A 25634-nucleotide genomic window follows, 5' to 3' on the forward strand; every position below is an offset into this window, starting at 1 on the left:
AAGTAGGCTGTCTGAAAACTACAGGCTCTCATGGCCAACAAAGGCCTGTGTCATGCTTGGTTTGGAAGGGGGTCTGTCCTTACTCCATTTTGCTAGTCAGAGGCAGGAGGTGAGGCTGTGGGCTAGCAGCAGGCTTCTAGATTGAATCATCAGAATGACAAAGGCTTGCCTTATAGGCATCCTCCTCCTCTTCTTTCCTCTTCCTCCTTCTGATCCTCCACTTCCTCTTCCTTTTAAAATGGTATGCAAAGTACTGAGTGGTTTGTGGAGCCCTGGAAAAAGATCAAAATTCAAAACTTGATGTATAGTTTCTCCTGAGTATGATTTGGCACAATCATGAGGTTGAAATATTGCCAGTTGGATCAGCATAAATTGGGGACCATCTGTATATTTAATCTTCAAAGCAACCCCAATGGGTAAGTAATCCTAACACTTCCATTCGGAAGATGAGGAGACTGAGACACAGAGAGACAACAGAAGAGAGGTAAACAACAGTCCCCAGGTCACAGGTAGTGAGTAGTGTGAGTCTGGCCTCAGTGTCCTTACTGATGCTTTGATGCTTGACTGTCTAGTAGCTGTCCTTGTTCCTCAGGAAATCTTAAATATATTGGGAAAATAAAAGAAAATACGTCAAAGGACCCAGGAGATTTAAAATGCAATGTACCCACATGTGAATGAAGGTGGTCAGATGGCTCAGAGGATGGTGACAACTGAGTGGATCAGGTGCCCCATTCTGGGAGGATGGCTTTGGGGACATGCTCTGAGTCCAGACACCTGCCTCAAAGGCTTGCAAGCACAAGTAGGTATTAAGGGTTCATAGGTTTAGGGGTTCCACATGCTTTATTAAGTTTTAAAAATGAAAGGAGGTTTGAAGAAATTTCCATCAGGAAGTCTTGATTGTAAAACATGTCTTCCTATTTTAAGCTGCCCTCATCAAAAGGCTATAATATATTAGTAGTAAGGAGAGAAGAGAGGGAAGAAAGGAAAAGGGAAGGGGAAAAATCAATACCAAAGACACCAATGACTGTCAGGGCATCAAAACTTTCTAAAAAAGAACATTTGGAGTGTATGGGGATGGGTCTAGTTTCCCATCAAATGTAGACAATGTGTTTTTGGAGTTTTGCATGGTGAAAAGCTTGGCTTTATTGGACTGAGGGCTCTGGACAGGGGTGTGAAAGTTGCAATGAGCCTGCCCAGGAGCAGAGGTCCAGGGCAAGGGGCTGAGCATGGGTTGGAGAGAGACATTATGTGGGATGCCTAGAGTGCTGGGAATTTGAAATCTGGCCTGAGATTCAGGTCTGCAGGATGATATTCCCTTCCCTTCTTGCTCTGTCACCAGCTCTTGACTCACTGGGTGGCCTCAGGCAACAGGATGAGGAGACTAGGCTTCCCCATCTGTGGAGGCTCTGAAAGGGTATAATGACAGGGGATTCTACCATTGTCTGAAGGCCCCTCCATGATGTCAGTGCAAATTATTGAAAGGAGGCTGTTATAATTTAAAAAAAAGATGTAATCATGGATGCAGCCCATGATTGTAGAGAAGTTCATACTATTTTGATGAAACCATTATTAAGTAACACTGCTACTTACAATAGTTCAGAATAACTGCTCAGGAGTCCTTCCCAACATGAGCTATTGCTATGAACACAACTTCATTTTTCCACTTAATCACTAAAGCACTCATCTCTCCTCTTAGTAAGACATCCCATATATTCCTTCCCTCTGAATTTGCTAAGAACCTGGAGACCTAGACCAGCCAGGAAGGAAAGGAGCTATGGTGGTCATTCTCTGTTTGCCACCTCTTCTCCCTGGATTCCTTCTCCACCTGGCTAGGGAATTTGGGGTGTCTCTTTCCTGCTTCTCCCTGACTCTGCCACATCTCTGGCAGACCTGCAATCCTTCATAATCACAGCTCCTGCAGTATGAAAATCCTCCTCCTTGGTCCTCTTTGGATTCCAGTGATACCATTTTCTCTCCTTGTCCCTTCACCGCTATAAGTAGCTTCTTCCTTAGAATCATGTCCTTTGACCCATTGGAGCTAGATTCTGTTTTTTTTTGTTGGGTAGTAGAAGGGGTGGGGCCAACATCCACACTTGAACAGGGAGCCACCTGAGATGTGAACAGCTCTTGGTCCTTCGGGTTGCATTGCTCTACCACATTGTAGTTGGACCCATAGGAAAAGCTGGACCACTGCTGAGATGGCCTCTCCATGCTGCAGGTCCTGGACAGACTTCTGGGCTCTTCAAGGAAGGATGACCTTCTCCTTTGTGTGTGTGTCGGGGGGTCAGTTAAGGGGCTGCCACTGCCAGGGTTTCCACTATCAGGACACAGATGCACACCTCCCCCTTCATCTCCAAGATGATCCCAACAGAGTAGCAAGACAAAGGGCTCTCCTCTCTCCCTAGAAACCCTCCCTAGGAGCACAGAGCTTGAATTCATAAACGTGCAAATACAACAGATCTGGTGACACACGATTTCCACCTCTCCAGAGGGAGGAGGCCCTCGGTAACTCCAGGGGATGCCGCCACCCCCAGTGATGCTGGAATGCCCATCCCTGACTTTCTCCCCCCCACCATTCCTGACTTTCTAAGAGGGCTTTGTCTGGGATTTTCAGACGACCCAGTGGCACCTCTCCACTAAGTCTCTCCTAATGCTCCTGGATACAGTGTAATAGTGTTTGAGCCTTACACTCTGCTTGGTGCTTCCTGGGTTTTATTTTTCTGGATCTTTACAGCAAATGCTTAAGGAAGGTGCCATTTTAGGAATTAGGATATCAATATACCAAAATTAAAAGGAAGCATTCCTGGAAACTCAAGCTCCTTTCATGTGTTCATGAACAGAGTGAGATAGACAGGCCAAGGTTAATCAGCCTCAGGAAAAGAAGAGACACCGAGAAGTTAATCAGCAAAGCCAAAAAGATCAAACTGGCAAAGACTCAAGAAGAAAGTAAATACATGAGATTTTTCTGAATATGATTGAAATAATTGTAATTCACTTCTTTATTTCACTGGATACTTGAGCAATTCTTCGGAAATCAGTTCTTATTATGGCAGTACTACATAATGAATGCTTTTCTAAAATCTGCATTTAATTAAAAGAAATACCTTTGTTGCTCAACTTATAAATAAGACATTTTTTTCCTAGAGACAAGTACATTGTATACCATGATTTTTCACTAAATACTTTATTTGTTGAAATTATATAAGTCATCATCAAGTGATTTTGTAAATAAGTGTGTTTTAAACATTATTGTTAAAAAGGCGGGGCGGAGCGGGGTGGGGGGGCACAGACTAAGATGCCAAGGCTCAGGAAGATAAACTCCTGTATTTGGGAACTCTTGGCAGACAAGGTCTCTGGGTTTCCAGTCCAGGGCTCTCCTCTATTCTTCATCATAACCTTATGAGTTTCACCATAGAACACAGAAGACCAGAAATTGGTCTTGGAAAAAGACTTGGGAAACCACCCAGTCCGACCATATGGCATTGAGGCCCCCACTTGCCTGAGGTTCTGATTCCTCAAAGTTACCTGAATACTTTGAAGGAGGGTTCTCAGTTCACACCGTGCTCTAGCTCCTTGGGTCATGACTCAAGGAGACAAATGCATAGGGGACCAAGGACTCAATGTGTCCAGCTTGGAGCTCTTAGTTTTCCTCCACATCAGTTACTTTTCACTCATTTTTTTTCTCCAACTCAAGAAATGGCAACATCAACCATTCAAATGCCCCTGCCAAAACCCAGCTGCTATTCTGGATTTCTTTCCCTCGTTCACCACTAGAATTCAGTGTTGGTGAATATCATCTATTCCATTTTCAGATCTATCCCGGATCTGACTGAGTTGCTCAGGTTCCAACCTAGGGTTGGTCAGTCCACTCCTACTTCATCTCTCTGCCTCCACTTTTGTCCCCCTTCCCCATGAAATCACAGTTGATTCTCTCTGATTTTAAGTTTTTATTTCACCCAATCCCTTCCCTGCTCAAGAACCTCACTTGGCTTCCCACTGTGTAGCCTACAGGGCTCCAGATGAACTAGCTCCTCCTCCATCTCTAATTCCACACCATACTTCCTCCCAGCTCCTGTGGCTTGGCCCTGTCTCTTCCTGCACAGCATTACTTCTATCCTGCCCCCAGCCCTTTCCTCTTGCCATCGACACCTGGAACACTGCTAGCTGCTCCGTGCTGGCCCTGATCCTTCAGGCCATAGCTAAGTGGTCACCTCTTCAGAACTCTTTCTTGACCATTCCACCTTCAAGTCTTCTACCCACTTTTCTTCTCATCTCTCTCCAAGTTCCTTTAATATGCACGACTCTGTAAAATGCTCTTGTTTGTCTCCCTCTAGAGCATGAGCTTCACATGACAGGGAACTTATTGGTTTGTTCACCATTGTACTCCGAGTCCCCAGTGCCTGGCACATAATCATCACTGGGTAGATAAACATTGAAAGAAAAGAGACAGCGAGGGGAAAAGTGAAAGCGTTCCCTTGGGGTTATCTTCCCTGAAAAAGACCTGAGGGACAAGAGTGTCTTGGTTTCCAGACCAGTGTAGATATTTATAAGGTGACCCATTGGTGTCATGGGACTTTTTGAGACTACAAAAATGACACCGGCTCTCCCACTGCTTCTGTCCTTGCCACGGGGAGAGTCTTCATAGGGCAGTTGGAACATTCAAATGTCACATCCAAGTCCAGTGCCTAAACAGCACTTGGCACCTGATGGGTGCTGCATGGGGGTTCTAGTGATGGCCCATAATATAACACGACAAATTCTCCATCACTCTCTGTATCTCTCTGTCTCTGTGTCTTTATCGCTTCCTCTGTCTGTCAGTCTCACTCTTGGGCGTTCTCTCTCTCTCTCTCTCCCCCTTACTTTCTTGTTTAGGACCTCTTTTTCTCAAAATGAGATGCCCCAGGGTCCAGATATCCCTGGGTAGCAGTGAACCAGGCTGCTAGCCCACACATGTCCCTTAGTCTGGGGTGAAAGCTATCCTCCTGGTTGTAAGGGTTCCTTGTACTAAGAAGCTCTCCAGGGTAGCAGGAGCAACTCCGGTGTCCTCGTCTCCCTTAGCCAAAGTGCTGGCTGCCTACTGACCCAGCTGGCTGGCTTCTCCTCTGGTGATTCCCTCCCAGGGCACAGACAAGGCAGCAGCATCTCACTCAAGGCTCAGACAGTCCCTCCACCCACCCATCCACACACAAATGGAGGAGGGCCAGATGGTTGGGCTGTCAGAAAGCAGTGCTATTTGCCAAAGTTCCATGGCCTTGGGGGAGAGGCAGGGAGAACAGGCGCCTTTGCTCTTGGGCTCAGTCACATAGGCTCAGACCCTCCATGCCTCCGTGCAGAGCAGAGCCAGGGTGGACTAGTGTAAATACACACTTAGGCATCTCTTCACTTTATCTTATGGCAGTCATTATGCATCTGCTGGCTAGGGGCTGTTGGGGAAACCAGTTAGGATGGGATGCTTTTCCAGGATTTAGATCCTGCAGCTGGTAGGCTTTTGCTAGCCATGCTGTTTCCATATGATTAGGAAGGAACTCTGGGGACTTGGAGTCCTAAGCTGGCCCCTGGGACTAACTTAGGCTTTCATACTAATTATTTTCCAAGGCAGCTTACAGCTGGGTCATTTGCACTCATATTTTTTCATGACACAATGCAACAGAGGTTTAATCCTTAAAAGAACAGGGGTTGGTGTCTGATCATGGGAGTGCTATCTGATCATCCATTCTGGTCTGAGATGCAGTCCTGTTGGAAACCTGCCCCCACAGGTTGAGAGCTAGATGAAACCTTCAGATGACTTCTAGTTAACCTTGGGAGCTTCCTGGGGGAGGTGAGATTTCAGGGGCACATAAATGATGGCGAGGGGCTGCCTGCCTGTGGACTCACACTGCTACCACTTGACTCTCCTCCTTTATATGCCCATAGCAATGGTTTCTAGAAGCACTGTATTTGGAGTTCTATGAAGCACAGCATTAAACCATTCCCTTATGGTCTCAGACCATCTGGAGTCTTGTGAGGAGATCCTGCTCCATGGCCTGAAAGGCAGATTGTCCTACCTAACCTGTAGGCATAATTCTACCACAAATGGACTCTGTTTCATGTTTTCAGCCACACGGGTTCTGTCACAGGCAGTTAAGGTGCCCTGTGTTGGCTGTTGAAGAAGATCCAAAAGCCATACTGGAGCTCCAGCCTTTGGCATTCCAAAGCTCCATTCTCTATCACTGTGAGGTGTTCCCTGAGGTCCTCCTTCCCCTAAAGGCTCAACCAAGTGCACACCATGGCCACAGGGCCTTTCTGAGGTAGGGGGAACCCAGCTGATTTAGTGGCCTATCAAGTGGATTTGAATTGTTTATTGGAAATACCCATTATTTATGGTGGCTCATGGCCCTAAAACCACAGGCAAAGGCTGCTTTTAGAAATAAAACTAATAAATAATAGTCTGGCCCATAATTTATCAGTATAGAGGAAGGGAGCCATTCATTTCCATTTGGAGCAAAGAGCTCTGAAAGCAACAGATTCTCTTTTCAGAGAACTGGAGGAAATTCCTGTAGGGACTAGAAGATTTGAGTACAGACAGTTCAAAGGGGATTATGAAAGGAAATTAAAGACACGTGCCACTCCATACCTCTTCCTAATCCCCTTCCAGACATATTTACAAGACAAATTTTCTAATTTTTCAGACCCTCAGACCTGATTATTTATTTTGGTGATATTGGTTTTAATTTTTTTACTCCAAAATTTAAGAGAGATGAATTGTAGTTAAGTTACTTTTCAATTGAATGTCTCAGGCATGCTGGGCAGAGGCTCAAATTCCTTTTCTTTCTTTCTATTTTTTTTAAAGAAAAATATCCTATGGGAAAGTCCCCTTTTTCCTTTCTTCCTTCCTTCTCTCCTTCCTTCCCTCCTTCCTCTACCTCCTCTTTCCCCACCTCCCCTCCTGCCCCTCCTCTTCCTTCTCCACCATCATCATTTCCATCTCTCCTACCCCATTCCATTCTCTCTGGTTTGTAACCCAGACCCAACAGCATCCTGTGGACAGTCTCTCTTCATGCCCCTGTGCCCATCCTGAAGTAAGACTTAGTCCTTTAGCACATCCTACAAGGGCAAACCTAGAATTTTATGAATTTTTAGTGAAGGGTGAATCTTTCACTAAAGATGAATCTTAATGAATATTTTGTGGGAAACTAAATAAAGTTGTCATACTAAAAACCACACAGAAGAAGCTAATAAAGATTTCTACTGGGTGTCTCTGCCCATTTCTCCTCTGGCTCAGCTGTCTCATTGCCCTGTCTGCCCTTCCCTTCCCATTGCACCAACTTCTCCTCCTTTTCTGCATCCTACAACTAATTTCATAGACCCTCTCTTACTGAGGAAAGTTTAACTCTCTTTATGCTGCTGCTTTTGCATCTTCACACCTGTTATCCTACTCAGCAAAGAAAGTTCCCTCCTTTGGATTTTTTTTTTTTTTTTTTTTTTTTTTGGTACTGGGGATTGAACTCAGGGGCACCTCGACCACTGAGCCATGTCTTAGCCCTATTTTATATTTTATTTATAGACAGGGTCTTACCACATTGCTTAGCACCTCACTGTTGCTGAGGCTGTCTCAGCCTCCCTAGCTGCTAGGATTACAGGCATCACGCCTGGCTCCTCCTTGAATGTAATTGTGGTATATGATAATTTTTTATTCTTCCAAATATTTTTTCCTGGCTTTCATTTATTCGTTTATTCAGTACCTGCACCTCATAGAATATGTCTGGCAACAGCTGTGACCTGTCCAGATATATCTCCATGATCTGGTTTATTGTAATTTTTTTTAAAGCCTGTAACTGTATGTGGCAGGGCAGGGGGGAGAAAAAAATGATCAGGTGAAGAACCACAGAAGAGATCACTGCTATGAGATCTAAACTGAAAGTGACCTTGAAATCAATAGCAGGCGTTTCCACTTGGGCCTCAGAATTGTTTCCTCTATCAAGGGCCAAAAGGATCAGATGGAGGAAGGTGATGTGGAACCTTAGGCCCCGTGAAGACCTGATGCACATAAATCAAACAGCAAGGCACTGGCCTTTATTGGGGCAAGATTTGTAGCCGGGGAAGGAAAGACCTTAGAAATTTAAGATCTAGGGCACTTACTAACATGCATGAACTAAGGAAGAAACCACAGAAGTGGCAGAGTTGGCTGTAAATGGTGAGTACAAGTCATTATCTGAATGATCATTTGGTGAAACAGTGTGAGATCACTCAGATCTCTTATCTATGAGGCTATCCATTCAGGCATGTCAAGAAGGAGAAAAACCACAAAACCATCAATCAGCTAAGGTAGATTTTTCCAACTTCATTTCCTATACAGTTACAATACTGTCCAGATTTCATAGCAGGCAAATGCTCATGCCAATATAGTGAAAAAGAATCTCAGAGCGTTCCCATCCTCAGACCCCCTTCCAGACCCATGGGACTTGTCCCTTCCCGTGGAGTCTCCTTAGTAGTCCCCTGCTCGTGTTTGGATCACCACTGTGTTAAAGACTCCTTCTGTTGTTCTCCTATGATTAGGACGAATACTGTTTTGCTCTTCCTTCTCCATCTTAGAAGAGTCCTCTCTGAATTATTGCAAATATTTCTTGGACCTCCAAAAAGTTGTTGCTTCTCTCAGTTTTGGAGGATGTGCTGTTTGGAGGATGTGATAATAAATTCTCAATGACTTATTCTAAAGGATGAGAGTATCACACTTAAATACCTTGTCTCTCACACACATTTCTCCTCACCTATTGTCAACCACTGGCTGAACAGATTCACAGAGCTTTGCCTCTCAGCCTGCTCAGAAGCACTGCCCCTACTTCCCAAGGACCCCCGTTGGAGTGGGCCTTTCCCTTCATTTAGAAATGTAAGCTAGTGTCTCAGAACTTATATCCCAGAATACCACCTGCATTAGTCAATTGAGCCACTCTAGCCCTGACGCCTGTTCTGTAGATATGTTATAAACCTCCAAGTTTGATTTCTTGCTCATGTCACAGCCAGATGATTGGAGGGTCTTCAATTGGGAGATCTGAAATTCCTCCTTTGGGGGGCGCTGTTGTGCTCCAGGGGCGGGAAGTCTTCCCTGGGAGGTGCGGGAAGAGAGTCAGAGGAGAAGACGTCGCAGGAGATGTGAGGGACAAGGCTGGGAGGTGGCAGACTTCACTTCCACTCACATCTCACTGGCTACCACTCATTCACATTGCCCTCACCTGGTGTGTATCCAAGAGGAGGGGAGGAGCTTGATGAGCCCAGGCCAATGTCTGTGTCACAGTCTCCCCCAGGGAGCATGGGCGGCCCGGCACAAGCAGGACCCCTACAGGTGTGCTCTTATGTCCCATGGGTCTTCTCCCCACCACAGGCCTTACTCGAGATGGATTTTCAGTGTTAAAGTTTGTGTTCATATATGTATGTATATGTGTACATATATATGTGTACATATATGTATGTATATGTGTACATATATGTACATATATGTATGTATATGTATTTTATATATATATGTATATATGAATTTCAAATTTACTTAAAATATTTACCAAACATAATATTTAATAATTGAATGTGATAGACATCCTTATCCAAAGTACATGTATGAAGACACAAATTGGGTGTCAACATATTTATATATAAGCAGAGATATGAAAAATTGTGGTATATATGTGTGATAAGATTTGTAATGCATTCCACTGTCAATTTTTTTTAAATCAATAAAAAATATTTACCAAATGTAATACTTTCTAAACAAAGCCTTATGCAGTTGAAAATGCTCAACAAAGTAATATGATTCTCTATAGTTCTCAGTCTCCAGGCGTGTTCTCTGGCAACTTGGTCCCCACACATAAATCATGTCTAGGTGATCTTCAAGCTGCATCTGTAGAAGTCAAGGGCACCTTGGAGGTTCTCCAAGACTTGGGGTAGAGGTTAGGTGCTTTTGACTTCCACCAAAGAATAATCTTTATGCAGGCAGTTGTTCAGTGAGAAGGAGGTTGCTACTAACTATCTACAAATACGCAAGCCTGAGACCCAGCATTGACATGAATTAAGGACTCACTGTGCCATGTAGGAAATAAGATTATGGATATGCAGGCTTCTCTAAGAGCCCCTTCTTCCAGGAAAGGAGAGATAACACCCTACGTTTCTAGTTAAATCTGGAAGAGACTTGACCTTGTGTGAGAAGTTTTCCACAAAGAATTTGCTCAGTGAAGTTCATAGAAGGACAGGGTGCAGGCTTTATGCATCTCAGCATGGTGACAGGCACGAAATCAGTGAACTCAACAGTGACAAACATTTCTCAGGTGCTTTATGTTAGGATGGGGAGGTGAGAGAGACCATAAGATGCAAACATTAATGGTCAAAGATCTTGATTTTAAAATACAATATAAAAAATGTCTTTAGAGGTGGGCAGATTTGGGTTCAAATCTTACCTCTGTTGCTTACTGGTTTTGTGATTTTGAGTGAGGTTCTAATCTCTGGGCCTCTGGGCCTTCATCTATAAAACTGAAAGATAATACCCACCTCACATTAGATAGCTGAGGATTAAGTGACATAGCAAACTACACACCTGTGTACAGTGCCATCTGTGGAGCAGCTTGGAGCCGACACTCTTATGTAGTACTCACATCCCCTGGAACCACTCTAAAGGTCACCTTCAGACATTGTCAGTTCACACCAATGACTTCCTATAGCTGTCTGTCTGCAGACATTCTCTGGTTCTAGGAATATTCTCAGCCCATGCATAAGACAGAGTAGAAGTGCCAGGGAGCTAAGTTTGACAGTGACTTTCAGTCAGGAGGCACTCCCACCTGCTCTCCCCTCAGTGTGAATTCTGAGGTATACTTCACACAGCTCCCTAGAAAGTTCTCAGTGAAACTGAGCTTCAACCACCTGGAACATTAACCTGTGAGTCCCAGTTGCCTGCAGCATCAACCTGCTCATGAGCATACCCTGTGTCTTCCTTCCCTTCTCCGTCCCACCATCCCATTCCCTCATCTTGCTTCCATGGAGAACCTCCCAAATAAACCACCAATTCCTAAATCTCTGACTTACTGGGATCTGAATAAGTGTGCATGGACACTGTGACAGCTATATTACTATTAATTTTCAAAATACATGAATATATATAGCTAATACAGAGAGAGAGAAACACTATAGAAGAAAACAGAAAAAATATGACTCCTAGCTGAAGGCATCGGGGAAAGCTTCCTGGAGAAGATTATGGGTAACATTTATTCTAGATGTCAAGAATGCAAAGGTTGTGTACAGGAGAATATGGATCCCAGTAGAGCATTCCAAGGGAATGCCATGTAAGTGTGGTCAGGGCAATGAGGGGCTCTCTCTGAACCAGAAAGCAGACCTTCCCGAACACTGAATCTGCCTTGATCTTGACTTCTAAACCTTCAGAATTATAAGAAATAAATTTCTGGTTTTTATAAGCTACCTAGGTTATTTCATTTCATTATAGCAGCCCAAATGAAGACCCTGTAGCCTCTGATTTTTGCCAAGTCATTTGTCAATCTGTAGAGTCCCCACTGTGCATCCCACACAGTTGCCTACTGAAGCTTTCCAGGTGTCTCAGGTCTTCTGAAGGCACCTGTGGGGTTTCTGCTCAGGGCTCCTCAGGATCCTGGAATGCCAGCTGACTCCTGGACCTGATAGAGCACACTAGGGCTGTAACCTGTGAGCTGGGGACCCTGGGCTCAGGCCGCGTTTGTCTCACTCATCTAAGGAGCCTCCATCACTTGAGAAATGATCTCAAGGTGTCTCAGCCTATCCAGAGGACATGCTGATGAATGGTTACCTGACCAAAATGAAGAAGGAGTAAAAAGAGCAAGGCCTAGCTGCCCTGTGGGCTCTAGTTCAGTGGTCAACCAGTCGTTTTAGTTGGAGACCTTCGTTTCAGTAAAATCTTGTAGAAGCTGAAGTTATACAGGTAAAATTGGAGTTCCCCTTGACAGAGCAAAGAAAGGGAGTTGGAAATTCTGCTTTCTCAGGCTCTTCTTTGAGGAGCACAGTGTGAAACCATTGCTTGAGTGTCAAGAAGAGGGAGGTTGAAGAAGAAAAGTGAAGAATGTCGTTTTTGCTTTCCATTGCTTCAGATTCTCTGGTGAACCATTTGGGCCTTCCAGATGAATTCAGTTCTAACATGCCAGAGAGATGGGTCCCTTGGTTTCAATTTGGAAGGAGTAAATTGGGAGACAATGACTCACACCAAGGTCAAGACTCTGGAGAGGTGAGAAATCTCATCTCTTTCTCATCAACTTTGGTCTTCTCTTGCAGAGGTTCCAAAAACAGAACAGACTTTTGAAGAGCGCCTGATCCTCAAGGCTTTCTTGCTAAAATTTGTCAATGCCTATTCACCCATCTTCTATGTGGCCTTTTTCAAGGGGAGGTGAGTATCATGGTGTCTCGTGTGGAAAAGTGAATTTGTCACTAATTCTGGGTCCTTCACTGTCAGGACATGTAAGGCTAGTCCATCCCCATTGTCTACTCACATCCTCATTCCTGTTCTCCAACTTCATCTCCTCTTGGAGCAGTCAATCATTCTGAATTAGCTTCTTCAGAGTCTGACAACCAGGGAAGCTCTACTGGAATTTGGTGTCTCCCTTGAGGACAAGGCAGGGAGTGGAGGGAATTGCATGTCTAGCCCTCAGTGTCTCTTGGGTCTTGCGATGCAATTGTGGTGCTAACTACTTGAAATCAAGATAGACTTCACAGGTTAAGGCCACTGTCCTTCACAAGACTGTCCTCACTTCATATACCATACACTAACTCTGAGATTCTCAGGATGTTAGCAATTCTAATCCACTGGTTATAAATTCCAGGATTCCCATTCTCCTCTCAGGTATATTAATTCATTAGAATGACTCACAGAACTCACAATGAGCTATATTTACACTTATACTTTATTATAATAAAAGGATACAAATCTTAAACATGCAAATAGGAGAGGAGATAGGTTGTGGTTTCAGAGGGTCCTAATCATGAAACTTCCATGTCTGTAAGACTTGTCACCCTCCTGGTACATGCAGGTGTATCACCAACTAGAAAGCTCACCCAAGTTTTGGTATCCAGAAGTTTAATTGGGATTTCTTTACTTAGACTTAATTGATTGGATCACTTACCATGTAGTTGAGCTCAATCTCTAGTTTCCTTCCCCCACTGAGGTCATAATGCTATCACTTGGCTAAAAGCCCCAACCAATTGGTTAGTCTTTCTGGCATCCTCTGACTTTATCCTGAGTAATCTCATTAGCAGGAATGTAGGTGTAGTCCCAATGGCCCACCATGAAAAACAGTCCTATCACTCTGGAAATTCCAAGGATTTAGGGGCTTCCCTCAAGAACCAGGGATAAAACTAATAAATTCTTTATCGTACAATAGATCTGGAAATAAAATAATTTATGATAAATTACTTTTTGTGGTCAGGTCAGTTGGCTACTACAAGCAGATTTCCCAGGAGACATCTACCAACTGTATTAGACAAGCTTCCCTAGAGCTGCAAGTTCATCAACCAGGCAGTGCTATTAGGAACTGTCATTATTCACATTGGGTAATATTTTATAAGGGTTTGTGACTCAAAACACAAACCCCTCTGCGGGACCTCTGCCCTTGGCTTCCAATGAAAGTATAGTAGCCGAGCCAGCTATGGTGATGCACACCTATTGTAGGATTATCCCAACTACTTGAGAAGCCTAGGCAGGAAGACCCAAGTACAAGGTCAACCTGGGCAACTTAGCAAGACCCTGTCTCACAATAAGAAATTAAAAGGAAGTCTGTCTCATTCCCCTTCTATATAGATGATATTTTATTCAGGGATAAGACAACTGGACAGATGGGGAATTAGACATGTAAAAGCCAGCCATGAAGCCAGACAGATGATCAAGAGTCTTATTGTGAGACAGGGTCTTGCTAAGTTGCCCAGGTTGACCTTGTACTTGGGTCTTCCTGCCTAGACTTCCTTTCATTTAAATATTTTTAGTGAGAAAAAAAATCAGATATTCTTTCTTTTCTGATCTCTGGAATCTCCACTGGCAACTTTAGTCAGTCAAACCTTGATTTCCTGGGAAGTCATAAGCCCTCAATAAAGAGCTGCACACAATTCGATTCTTGACACTGGTGAAGAGAAGAAGGTGCGTAGAGAATACACTTAGACTCCAGACATCATTGTGCTTAGTCTCAGAGATCAAACCCACACCCACAAACACATCCACACTCACTCGTACCCCTTCTCAGCTTCATAACACACTCAGTCTTAGCCCCTGCCCAGATTTACTTCTGTCCTCTACAATCTGACTGGGTTAAGAGGTTAAGAAGTGAACTTTAGGTGTTTTAGGTGATAATTGGTTGCCTATCCCAGAGTGATGTGCTACCTCCCTGTACTCTCAAGAAGGACATTGGATGAGAATGCACATCCTCAAGCAGCCCTGGCACGTTCCATCTTCTGTAACTCTTCCCACACATTTTGATTTCAGGTTTGTGGGCAGACCTGGGAGCTACGTCTATGTGTTTGATGGTTACCGCATGGAAGAGGCAAGTACAGTCGCTGGTGTTTCCTGCCTGGCTAGCATTTTATAGATGTATCCCCATTCCAGCCCTATTTTTATCCCCATCACAGCATTTCGAGGCCCTTGCTTCTCTGAGCTCCACTTGACCTAACTGCTTCTTTCTTTGTCGTCTCCTTCCCACAGTGTGCTCCAGGGGGCTGCCTCATGGAACTCTGCATTCAGCTCAGCATCATCATGTTGGGGAAGCAGTTGATCCAGAACAACATCTTTGAGATTGGAGTCCCGTAAGTAACAAATCTCACTTTCTCTTTGCTGCCAGAGGCTAGCCCAGAAGTACCAGACTTTGAGCACAATTTTTATGGTCTCTCCTCTTATCATTTAGCTTGGCCATTTACTTCCTCTGACTTCTTGTCAATAACTTTTCCCATGGAGTAATTCCACTCCCACTGACCTTGTGTGCCAATCTGATCTGGGATGTTAGTGGCTCAGAAAGATTTACTACTTGCTTAAATTCACAGAATGAACAAATGGCAGAGATAGAAGTTAGGTATCTCAGATCCTAAAGTAAATAATATTTTTAATCCTATTTGGTCTCTGAGGATGGTGGAAAGATGAGTTTGAAAGTTTGACGCATGATGGAATCATTTCGAACTTGAATCAAATGTATGGAAGATGATACGTCATGAGCTTTGTAATGTTTTGAACAACCAATAAAAAAAAAGAAAAAAAAATCTCTGAAAAGTAAATGTTGAAGATATAATCTCAGGAAGGGAAGGATGAATAGTTGGTATAACACAGAATGAGTTGTTTTCATGTAGATTCTTTACCCTTTCTCCATGGTTTTATGCATATTTCATAGAAGGACTTCTTTCAATCAGGCTTTGCATGGAAATGGTCATGAAAATAAACACTGACCTGCAGGCCCCCAAAGAAAAAAAGATGGAACGAATTAAAACCTACCTACAGTTCCAAGAAACATGTAACCTCTTCTGTGTTTTCCTTCTATTGCTTTGTAGTTTTAAAGAAGAATCTATTTCAGGGGATCTGTTAAGGCAGCCAGCATCACAGAGTCAGGGATAATCAGAGGAAATGCTAAGAGGGTGGATCAGCTGCCTTAAGGACCATTTGCAAGATTTGACCATTCTGGGGTGCAACCGCCAGAGGGGGCCTGTAGGGCTAGTTGAAGACTGTGTGACATGCTCTATCTTCCTGTTAGAAACTTACTATGCATATTACACTAATGGTTCTAAAAGTCCTCCAAGAAAAAAATCTTTGGTTAATCTCTTTCTTTCCAACTGAACTTGAACATGTTATTGCTTAGGGTTCTTAATTGAAGCCATTGGAATCATTCTGACTAGTTTAAGTGACCAAATAATTTATCAAGTGGCTACCAGAATGTTTTTTTTTTTTAAGGGCCAGAGAATCTGGCTCTGAACTACATGGCTAGGAATAACACTTTGTCCATACTGCAGGAGGGCTTTCAGGGAATACCACTGCCTCCATCTCTTGGCTCATATGGCGGAAATGTGGAAAGAAAAATCATATACGGAATGATTCCTTTCTTCCCAAAGATTTTTAGTTTGGGAGACAAAATAGCCTGCAGTTACTGGGTGCTCTGTGTGTGATCTGAACTCCTTCAGAGTAGAGGTCAAGAATTTGGAGGCAGTCGAAGAAGCTTCAAAAGCAGAGGGGTTTCTTCCAGGGTGTGTCTGTGTCTTGAAGGGGAATGTCACCATCATTTGTTACAAGATGGTCTGCCATAATTTCTCTTAAAGAAACCATTGCATGTGGATATGTTTTATAAACCATCCATAGATTCACTCTGGTCTTCTTCTCCCTGCCCCACAAGAGGTGTTGCTACAGGTGGAAAAGGTAAATCTCACAGAGATGGCAGCTCCTTGACCAAGATGTTGGGCCATGTCAGGGACGTGGCAAAGGCAAGAGCCAGAAACCAGTTAAATCCACCTAAAGTTCACTAAGTCCTAGGTTCCTTGGGTTGAATGGAGACACTAGAAGAGACATGGCCCCATCTCTTTCTCCATGTAAAATTCTACATTATACACCTGCCACCATGGGAGCTATCACTCTCTCAAAGATACTTTCTAGTCTTCCTCAGGAATAGACAGCTAAAGTTATAATGAAGAAAATTTAGTTTACCTGGGGAAAAACCCATTTAAAATGGAGCTGTAATTTACGAAATGACAATCCTTGGCATTTCTTCATAACATTGTTTTGTTCCAGTTCTCCAGTTGGGTCTTGCCATCACATACCATTAATTAGATCAAACATCTAGTATTATTTTCTGCCCACATACTGGGACAGCCTCAGGTGGCACCTAGCCAGACACTTTTTCTAGAGAAGGACTGATGTGAACATAAGTGTCTGGATGCCTCATTCCTTTCCCCTGCTTAAACAGCCTGGAGTCAGCCATCAGAAAAGCACCAGTCTCAAGAAACTGAAGCTTCATTCTATTCCCTGATTTCTGACCAAAAGCTGTGTATTGATAGTCAAGCAAGAACAGATGGTTCTTGTTCTCTAGGAGCTTAGCATCTTACAGAGACACTATTTGTTAGGAACCAACATCGAGAGAATACGCAGCAGATACCAAAGCCACATCTGGCCCCTTTGAAGCTATGTGGCTGGCCCCTCCACCACTCCTGCAAGGAAAGTCTCATTTCTCTCCAAACATCTGGAGAAGACACCTGCACTTCCAGTGCATTGTTATTCTGCACTGAATGGAATTATAGATTGCTTCTAGGCAGGAGATGACCATGTTTTCATCTGGACATCTGTTCTACCACTTAGCCCATTCTTTCTGGACCCAGAAGCCTTTTATAGAGTGTAAGAGAGAAAAAAAAAACAGACATATGTTTGGACAGTGTGTTGGCACATTTCCTACCCATCAACTCCATCAGCTCCCTAACAGATGAAAATAATGCATGGTGGTTTGCCTTGAAGGCTTAATTTTCTTGTTTATTACTTGATGTGTGTTTAATTAATGGAAATTGCATAGTAACTCATGAAGCTGCAGGTAAGTCACTTCTCTAAGTCTCGCTGTCCATGTCTCTTGGTAAACTTGGTGGCATTATAGTCTTTTCAAAAGGTGCCTTATAGGTCTAACACCCCAATAACCTCTCTTCTACTGAGTGAAGCTGGTCTCTATTGATTTCAAATACAAGTCACTCCATTTTAAAACATGCTTCCTCATTTCAGTTTCTAATCTGCAATAGGACACATATGACATAGCACAGAGGTAACATTAGGGATGCAGAACAAAGATTCTACCAAATCCAAAGTTCTCTATGATCCTACAGGTTGTATTTTGAGTTTGGTCCATAAAATCACTATGATTATGATTACTGGACCTTCACTTCCCACTTAGGGTACATTATTCATTAATTACACTTCTCCCATCCAGAATTTAAGCACCTGACAGTACATTGATGTATAACAGTTGAAAAACATGGAATAAGCAATGAAAAAGAGACTCTTTTCGAGTCAAAAGAGAAATGACAGTTGATTCTGACAGCAAAGAAGGAGACAGGTAAATTATAAAAGTTATAGGGTGTCTCTATAGGGCAGAAATTTAGTGGCTAAACAGATTCAAGTTTAGATCCAGCTGTAAAATATACTTACTGTGTGACCATCAGAAAGTTATTCTCAAAAAAAATCTGCCTCCAACATGGTCATGTAAGGCAAACAGCTTGGATAACTGCTCAGCCATCTAAAATACATGAACAGCAGAGAAAGAAGAAATCATTCTTGGGGCTCCAGGTAGCCAAGATTTTACTGTATGTCATGGGCTGTTACGTGGCTGGTGATACTTTTTAAATGTTGCAAGTCCAGAGAGTCAGCCTGAAAAGACCCCACTCAGGAACACTGTTTTCCTCTTCTGTTCTAAGCCTGATGGCTTTTGGATTATAGTATACCTTGTCATTACCTCCAGAGCCTTCCCCTTCAAATTTTTCTGCAAGGAGATAAATATTGGTCTAATAGGTCAGATTTGACCTTTGAAAACTGTACTGGGGAACATGGATTGATACAATTACGTTAATGTGTGTGTACGAATATGGCATAATGGATTCCACTCGTCCACATTATTATAATGCACCAATGAAAATTAAAATTAAAAATGGAAATAAGACTAAGAAATTCAGTAGGTGGTTGTACTAAGAATGCTGTGGGTTTAAAAAAAACATGATAACAATAAAGTTCACAACACTGATCATCTTTAATTCATCGTTGGTATTTTTGGGGTGAGGGGTTACTGGGGATTGATCCCAGATGTGTTTTACCACTGAGCCATATCCCCAGCTCCTTTCATATTTAATTTTGAGACAGGGTCTTTCTAAGTTGCTGAGGCTGGCCTGGAGCTTACGATCCTCCAGCCTCTGCCTCTGGAGTCGCTGGATTACAGGTGTGTGCCAGGCCCGGCTTCATCACCTAGGTTTGCAAAAAATTTTCTGATTCTTACTCTTACATCTTTCTAAAAACACGTGAAGACTGTCTCATTGATCTCTATCCATTAGTCCAGACAACTGTAGTCACCTCTCTCCCTGAGGTTGTGACATCCTCTGTAGACTCTGGGTGTGCCTACTGCAAAAATTAACATGACACAATTGTATGGCCTGGAGAATCTTACAACCCAGCAGAGTCTCAAACTAGAATACTGTTTCCCAGTCTTCCGTCCTTTGTGAACCAATTGAGGCCTCTGTTCAGGCATCTTCTACCAGGCAACAGCGTCCCCCAACCCCCTGTCCTCTTTTCTAGACCTGAATCAGAGACCCTAGAGATGGAAAAGCTAAATGCTTCTAAGGAAGGCCCTAAAACTGAGTAGTTAAAATCCTCTCTGTAACTAACACAATGATAATAGATAAAACTTGGTTGCGTGTTCTCAGACTATCCTTCCTCACGCAATGCCAGGCTCCCGGGGCCTGACACAGTTGTGACAGATGCTTTCCAGAGAGGAGCTAATGGTTTTAAACAGAACTGTCCCAGAAAAATGTTCATAGGCAGCTCCTTCTGAGATGACTTTAGACATGCTAACCGTGTGGCAGAATTCGATCCTGTGTTGTTTATTACCTGTGCCCATGGGTGGAATTTTCCTCATCCCACAGCTTTCCCAAATGTGTCTCTGCAAAATAGACCTTGGATCAAAACTGTGCAGTATTTCTAAAACACACCATACCACATCATGACTCTTTGCTATCGTTTGATCTCAAATTTAGCTCCATTCTTGGAATCCCCATGAATGGTTCTTCCTTTTTGAAGCAAAACTGAAATGGGCCTGTTATTATCCAAAGATGGATTTTATTTTTTTGGTCTTTCAAAGGATAAATACCAGCTTTCTCATGTGCTAGATTCTTTCGCCTGGCATACATTGAAATGGACCAACCAGACAGACAGATCAATACTTCCACTGGCAAATGTCCTTCCATCCTTATTCTTACTAAAAGCACCAGATCACATCCCCAAAGAGTTGTAAGAGATGGCTGGACTCAGCTAGTAAGGTTTTATAAACTGTCTGCTTTCTTTGTGTAAATGTACTAAGTTTAACATTTCAAGACATAAAACACTCTCTCTTTAAAGACATCACAGAAGGTCTGTGTTCTGCTCAAATACAGTGGAGTCTGACCCTGAGTCAAAAGTTTAAAGAATAAGTTTGAACCATGACTGGTGTTGAGCAACACCCTGTGGTTGTTATGTTCCTCCCCTTTGGCCCATTTATGGTTAGGTTCTGCCTTCTTTTATAGGGTTCAGGGTTCATGGAATAATAGGATGGCGTGGGGCCCAGATTCCTGTGGCAAGAAGGCCCCAAGGGTGACAATCACCATTTCCTTGGGTATGAGCCCATAGGGCACAGGCAGAGAAGGAAATGGGAGCCTTCCAAAGAGTTAGAAAAGACTTGTCATTAAAAAGGGACAGAAAAAATAGCAGAAGAAAAGGACAAGGGGTAACATCAAAGGACTCACTTTAACAAGCGAGTGCATCATACGGTCAGAATCATAATCCTAAGTTTTCCAAACGGCCCATCTGTATGTCATACAGTTTGTAGGATTCCTCTTAAATCCTGCTGTAGAGAGGCTTTATTAATTTTTTTAATAGTCACCAAGCTATCCAGGAGGAAAACTTGTGGGAATGATGGGCTCATAAGAACTATTTGGGGATTTTTTTGGGGGGGAGCTATCTACACTTAAAAGATTTTGAAGCCCCTCCTTCCTTCCTCTTCCTTTGCCACCTTTGCCACACAGACTTGGCCTTGGCCTTCTGCTCCCATGACTTTTTTGTGTGTGTGTGTGTGCTTTGGAGGCTCCTGTCCCCCACCCCCTCCTCCCCTTAACTGCTTTCTAGAGAGGAGCTGAATTGTTTTAGGCACTACTGCCCTAAATAATGTTCCTGGGCAGCTCCTTCTAAGATGACTTTCCTCCCTGGAAAGTGTCTGGTATTCCTCAGGGCCCTTTGCTGACCCTCCGCTCTGTCCATAGTTGGTGTGCATTGCCATGGCTTCATTCTCTCCACGGCAGTTCTCAGATCTTTGCCTCCAGCCCAGCGCTCCGTGCACATCTATACAGTTGCCTACTCCATTGTCTGTGGGTTTCTCTGCCTGATTTTATTGGAGTTATTTCAGATCTGGAGTTTCCCTGGTTCATTTTCTCTTCTGAATAAATGTCTCCCTTCTGCAAGTATTAGGAATCCTAGTTATCTGGGCAACGTGGGTACAGAGACATTGGGATCTGCTGTTCCTTCGACAGGGCTGTGACCGGGTTTTATTCCTTACCTTTTGGGATATCTGATGCCTCCAGTTGTGAGATTCTGCAGCATGAGTTGGTGTGCTTTTCTCTGCCACCTTTGACCATAGGCAATTATCATTCAGCCACCACAGCTTTGCTAACTCCTTTATACCTGATCCATCTTTTAAGATACTCATTAACAACCCTCACACACTTCTTATTCAAAGCTGTTTTCATTACCCTTTATTCATTCAGAAGTGGATATATATATATATATATATATATATATATATACCTGTGTTCAATTTTTTTATAATCAAATCCACTGTTTGGTATTTATTAAAGATTTGGCCAAGTTTTCTGATTATGAGAAAAGTCTCATTTTAATTTTGGTGCTAAATTTTCTCTCCCCACTTTTCCTTTTTTAAAAAATTTTAATTTGTTATATATGACAACAGAATGCATTACAATTCATATGACACATATAAAAGCATAATTTTTTATATCTATGGTTGTACACAAAGTAGAGTCACATCTTTCATGTCTTCATACATGTAGTTAGGGTAATGATTACCATCACATTCCACTGTCTTTCCTACCCCTATTCCCCCTCCCTTCCACTCCCTCCCCTTTTCCCCTTTGCCCTACGTAGAGTTAATTTAATCCTCCACCCCCCATCCCCCGCAGCATATTAAGAATCAGCCACCTTAAATCAGAGAAATCATTCGGTATTTGTTTTTTTGGGATTGATTAACTTCACTTAGCATTATATTCTCCAGCTCCATCTATTTACCTGCCATCATTTTATTCTCTTTTAATGCTGAATAATATTCCATTATGTATATATACCACATTTTCTTTATCCATTCATTTTTTTTCTTTCTTCTTTTTTCTTTTCTTTTTTTTATTTTTTTTTTTAATATTTCTTTTTTAGTTCTCAGCGGACACAACATCTTTGTTGGTATGTGGTGCTGAGGATCGAACCCGGGCCGCACGCATGCCAGGCGAGCGCGCTACCGCTTTAGCCACATCCCCAGCCCATCTTCTTTTTTATTTTCTTTGACTGTCTCCTTCTGTCCTTATTTTCAGACAAGGTCTCAACTAGTCCACACAATTTGGCTTCAGCATCTTTAGGCTGTGTCTAGTTTTTCTCAGTTTCTCATTATCACAGAATTATTGACTTTTTTTGGAGGGGGGTACCAGGGATTGAGCTCAGAGGCACTAAATCACTGAGCCACATCCCCAGCCCTATTTTGTATTTTATTATCACTGAATTGCTTAGTCTCGCCATTACTGAGGCTGGCTTTGAACTGATGATCCTCCTGTCTCAGCCTCCTGAGCTGCTGGGATTACAGGTATGTGCCACCATACTGGCTATTTTTTATATGAAAATTTTTTAAATGTTTGTTTTTCCCCAGTACTAGGGATTTCAAGCAGGGTCACTCTATTATGGAGTCACAGCCCCAGCCCTTTTTATTTTGAGACAAGGGTCTCACTAAGTTGCTGATGCTGACCTTGAACTTGAGATCCTGCTGCCTGAGCCTCTCTAGTAGCTCTGTTTACAGGTATGCACCATCATGCCTAGCTCTACTGCTGCTTCTAATGGATCTCAGCTCATAGTTTAAATCTTGTGATTAGGATGTTATTGTGATGATGGTGAAGATGATGAGAGGGATAATGATAGATACATTTATTGACCTCTTGGCACGTACCAGGTCTTAATTTGAGCTTGTCACATAGTTCATCTTCTTTAACTGACCCTCTGGCAAGTTAATATTTATTTCTTCATTTTAAAGACAGGAAACTTGGTTTTATGCAACTGTATTCTACACTAAAGATTAGGCTTTTATCACCTTTGTTTCAAATTATATTAGCTAAGACCCAATGAGAGCTCTGCTTTAAACCATTAGACTTCCACTTGCTGACAGAAGCAGTTTCAAACAATAGAAGGAGGTGTGTGGTCATGTTGGGTTACCCCTACATAGAAGTTAGGTGGTCTTGGGTGAATACAGGGAGATGGTTGGGAGGCCTGCCCCATCCAAGGACAAAGCTTGGACTCCAAAATCCACTTGGACCTTTTCAAGGTTGTGATTCAGAATGTTCTATGAATTCTTCTGTCTCCTGGAAACTTCCTCTTAAGCTGGTCAGCAGCACTGGCACCTAGCTCTTTCACCAATTTTTTATTCTCTATGCATTGGACAAAGTATGAAAACCCTGTGTCCTCTGCCATATAATATATATATATATATATATATATATATATATATATATATATATATAATTTATTCAGTGCTCACTGTCTCCAAATATCATGGCTAGGATCGTGTCTCCTAATCTTCTACCAACCCTTACAGGTTGGACCATTATTATCTTGTTAATCATTCTAGATCAAAAAATATTAAATGTGGTTGTCTTCATCAGTCAGGATGCTATAATGAAATACCACAGATAGGTGGCTTAACCAACAGAAATTTGTTTTTCTGTAGTTCTGAAGGCTGGAAAGTCTAAGAACAAAGTCCAGAAGGATTCAATTCCTGGTGAGGGCTCTTTCTGGCTCACTGATGGATGCTTTCTGTATGTCCACATATTGTGGAAAGAGAGAGAGAAAAAGAGCTCATCCTCTTCTTGTAAGACCACTCTTCCTATTGGATTAGGAACCCCACTCTTATAGCCTCATTTGATCTTAATTACCTCCTAGAAGCCCCATTTCCAAATATACTCACATTGAGCATTAGAATTCCAGCACATGTGTTTATGGTGGAAAGTGTTCAGCTTGGCTTTAATAGAGATCATGCCTTTCATGTTATTGAGACCCAAAAAATATTTGACCTGTGAAGAGAGCACCCTTCTTCCACTCTCTAGAAAACCCCTCTGTTCTCCAGGAAGAAGGTGAAAATATCACCCATTGGGCAATAGGACTGGTTCATATTTATCAACTCTCTGTTGCTTATCAAACAATAGGAAGAATTTAAAGTTTCATTGGGTTTGAAGCAACGGATCTTTGGGGGAGGTTGTTCTCTTTCATGATCTTCATTAAAGATATCCTCAGGCTGACTTTTGGAGAAAAGTAGCCTCCCTGTGTCGTCTGTTTATCTGTCCTTAGATTAGAGATGGCTTCAGTCTCAAAATTAGTGTTTTCCTCCTTTCTATCTGCAGAATTAACCCTCTCCAGAGACTGTCGGTGACTGCTCCATTTCTTTTCCAGGAAACTAAAGAAACTATTTCGGAAGCTGAAAGATGAAACAGAACCTGGAGAAGCTGACCCTGACCATTCAAAACGTCCAGAACAGTGGGACCTAGACTATAGCTTGGAACCCTATACAGGACTCACTCCAGAATACATGGAAATGAGTAAGAGCCCGTGGTCTTTCCTTCCACTGAAAGCAGGTTTAGACGAGGGATCTTTGTGTAGAGGGATAGAGGGGTCGGGGAAAATGACTGAGACAGCCTCTGCTCCTTCATGGGTTTCATGGCTTCTCAGTGTCCCCTTCAGTGCCATGTGAAAGTTAAGAAGCATGGGGCAAAACGTGCCCTGGAATGTGAAACAGAAGCAGCTGTCACCAATGGATAGATGATAGCAGGGTGATGCCTTCTTCTCCTTGGGCCTCCTCTGCTCATCATGAAATCAAAGTTGGGTCTCTCAGGTCTCCTCCCAAACCTTCTATTACTGACAAAGTCAGGAGGTAAATTGTGAAATCTCGAATTTAAGAATCTAGTTTCTGTGAAAGAAAAGTAACCTATTTTACTTGTGTCAAGGATATATACATCTTGGACAAGGAGCCCCACTCTGCTCAGGCAGGGCTGGGTAACACACCCACTTATCAACAAAAAAGTTGAGGACATTTTGTGTAAGGATGAGAGGTAGATTTCCAGTTGCAGAGCCTCTGGTTATTTTATATAAGGCTTGAAGGCAACAGTACCAGTCAGTACAAGCAGATAGAAGCTACTCATTTCAGATGTGGCTTGAAAGCCAGTGCTATATTATGAGAAGTGTTTCAGTTTAGACCAGCTGCCTTCAAACTCTTGGCCACTTGAGAATAATTCTCATCTTCTGTTAGGATAGACATTTGAGAAACTTTTTTCCAAGGCTTGGAACTAATGAATTAAAAGGATAGGACACCAATGAGAAACAGCCCAGGTACAGCATTGAAACATTTGTTAAATCTAGAGATTATAGAGAGACATCAATCAGAGTCACAGAAGAATCAGTCAATACTTAATTCAATACTTAATATAATTGCACCTATCATTGTGTTTGCACAGTGACTCCTGACCCTTTTGGTTATTCACTTTCAACAGGGGTTACCAATGTCTCTCTGTGCTCCAGGTGCCTTACTCATTATTTCTAGTGGATATTTATCCTATTGTGTTATAAGAATGTATGTATGTAAATTAGGGAT

At 42.6% G+C, this 25634-nt stretch overlaps 1 protein-coding gene across 2 annotated transcripts in view; it reads left to right on the plus strand.

The window, feature by feature from the left end:
• Positions 1-25634, plus strand: part of Ano2 (anoctamin 2) — a 331044-nt gene that overhangs the window by 270735 nt on the left and 34675 nt on the right. For both annotated transcript variants that reach the window (XM_026403278.2, XM_077798741.1), the window contains exons 16-19: positions 12277-12388; positions 14471-14528; positions 14687-14787; positions 24440-24585. In XM_026403278.2, coding sequence (XP_026259063.2) covers positions 12277-12388; positions 14471-14528; positions 14687-14787; positions 24440-24585 — 417 coding nt within the window. The remainder of the gene's footprint in view (positions 1-12276; positions 12389-14470; positions 14529-14686; positions 14788-24439; positions 24586-25634) is intronic.

Source organism: Urocitellus parryii, chromosome 5, assembly GCF_045843805.1.
Source record: "Urocitellus parryii isolate mUroPar1 chromosome 5, mUroPar1.hap1, whole genome shotgun sequence".
Taxonomy (NCBI): domain Eukaryota; kingdom Metazoa; phylum Chordata; class Mammalia; order Rodentia; family Sciuridae; genus Urocitellus; species Urocitellus parryii.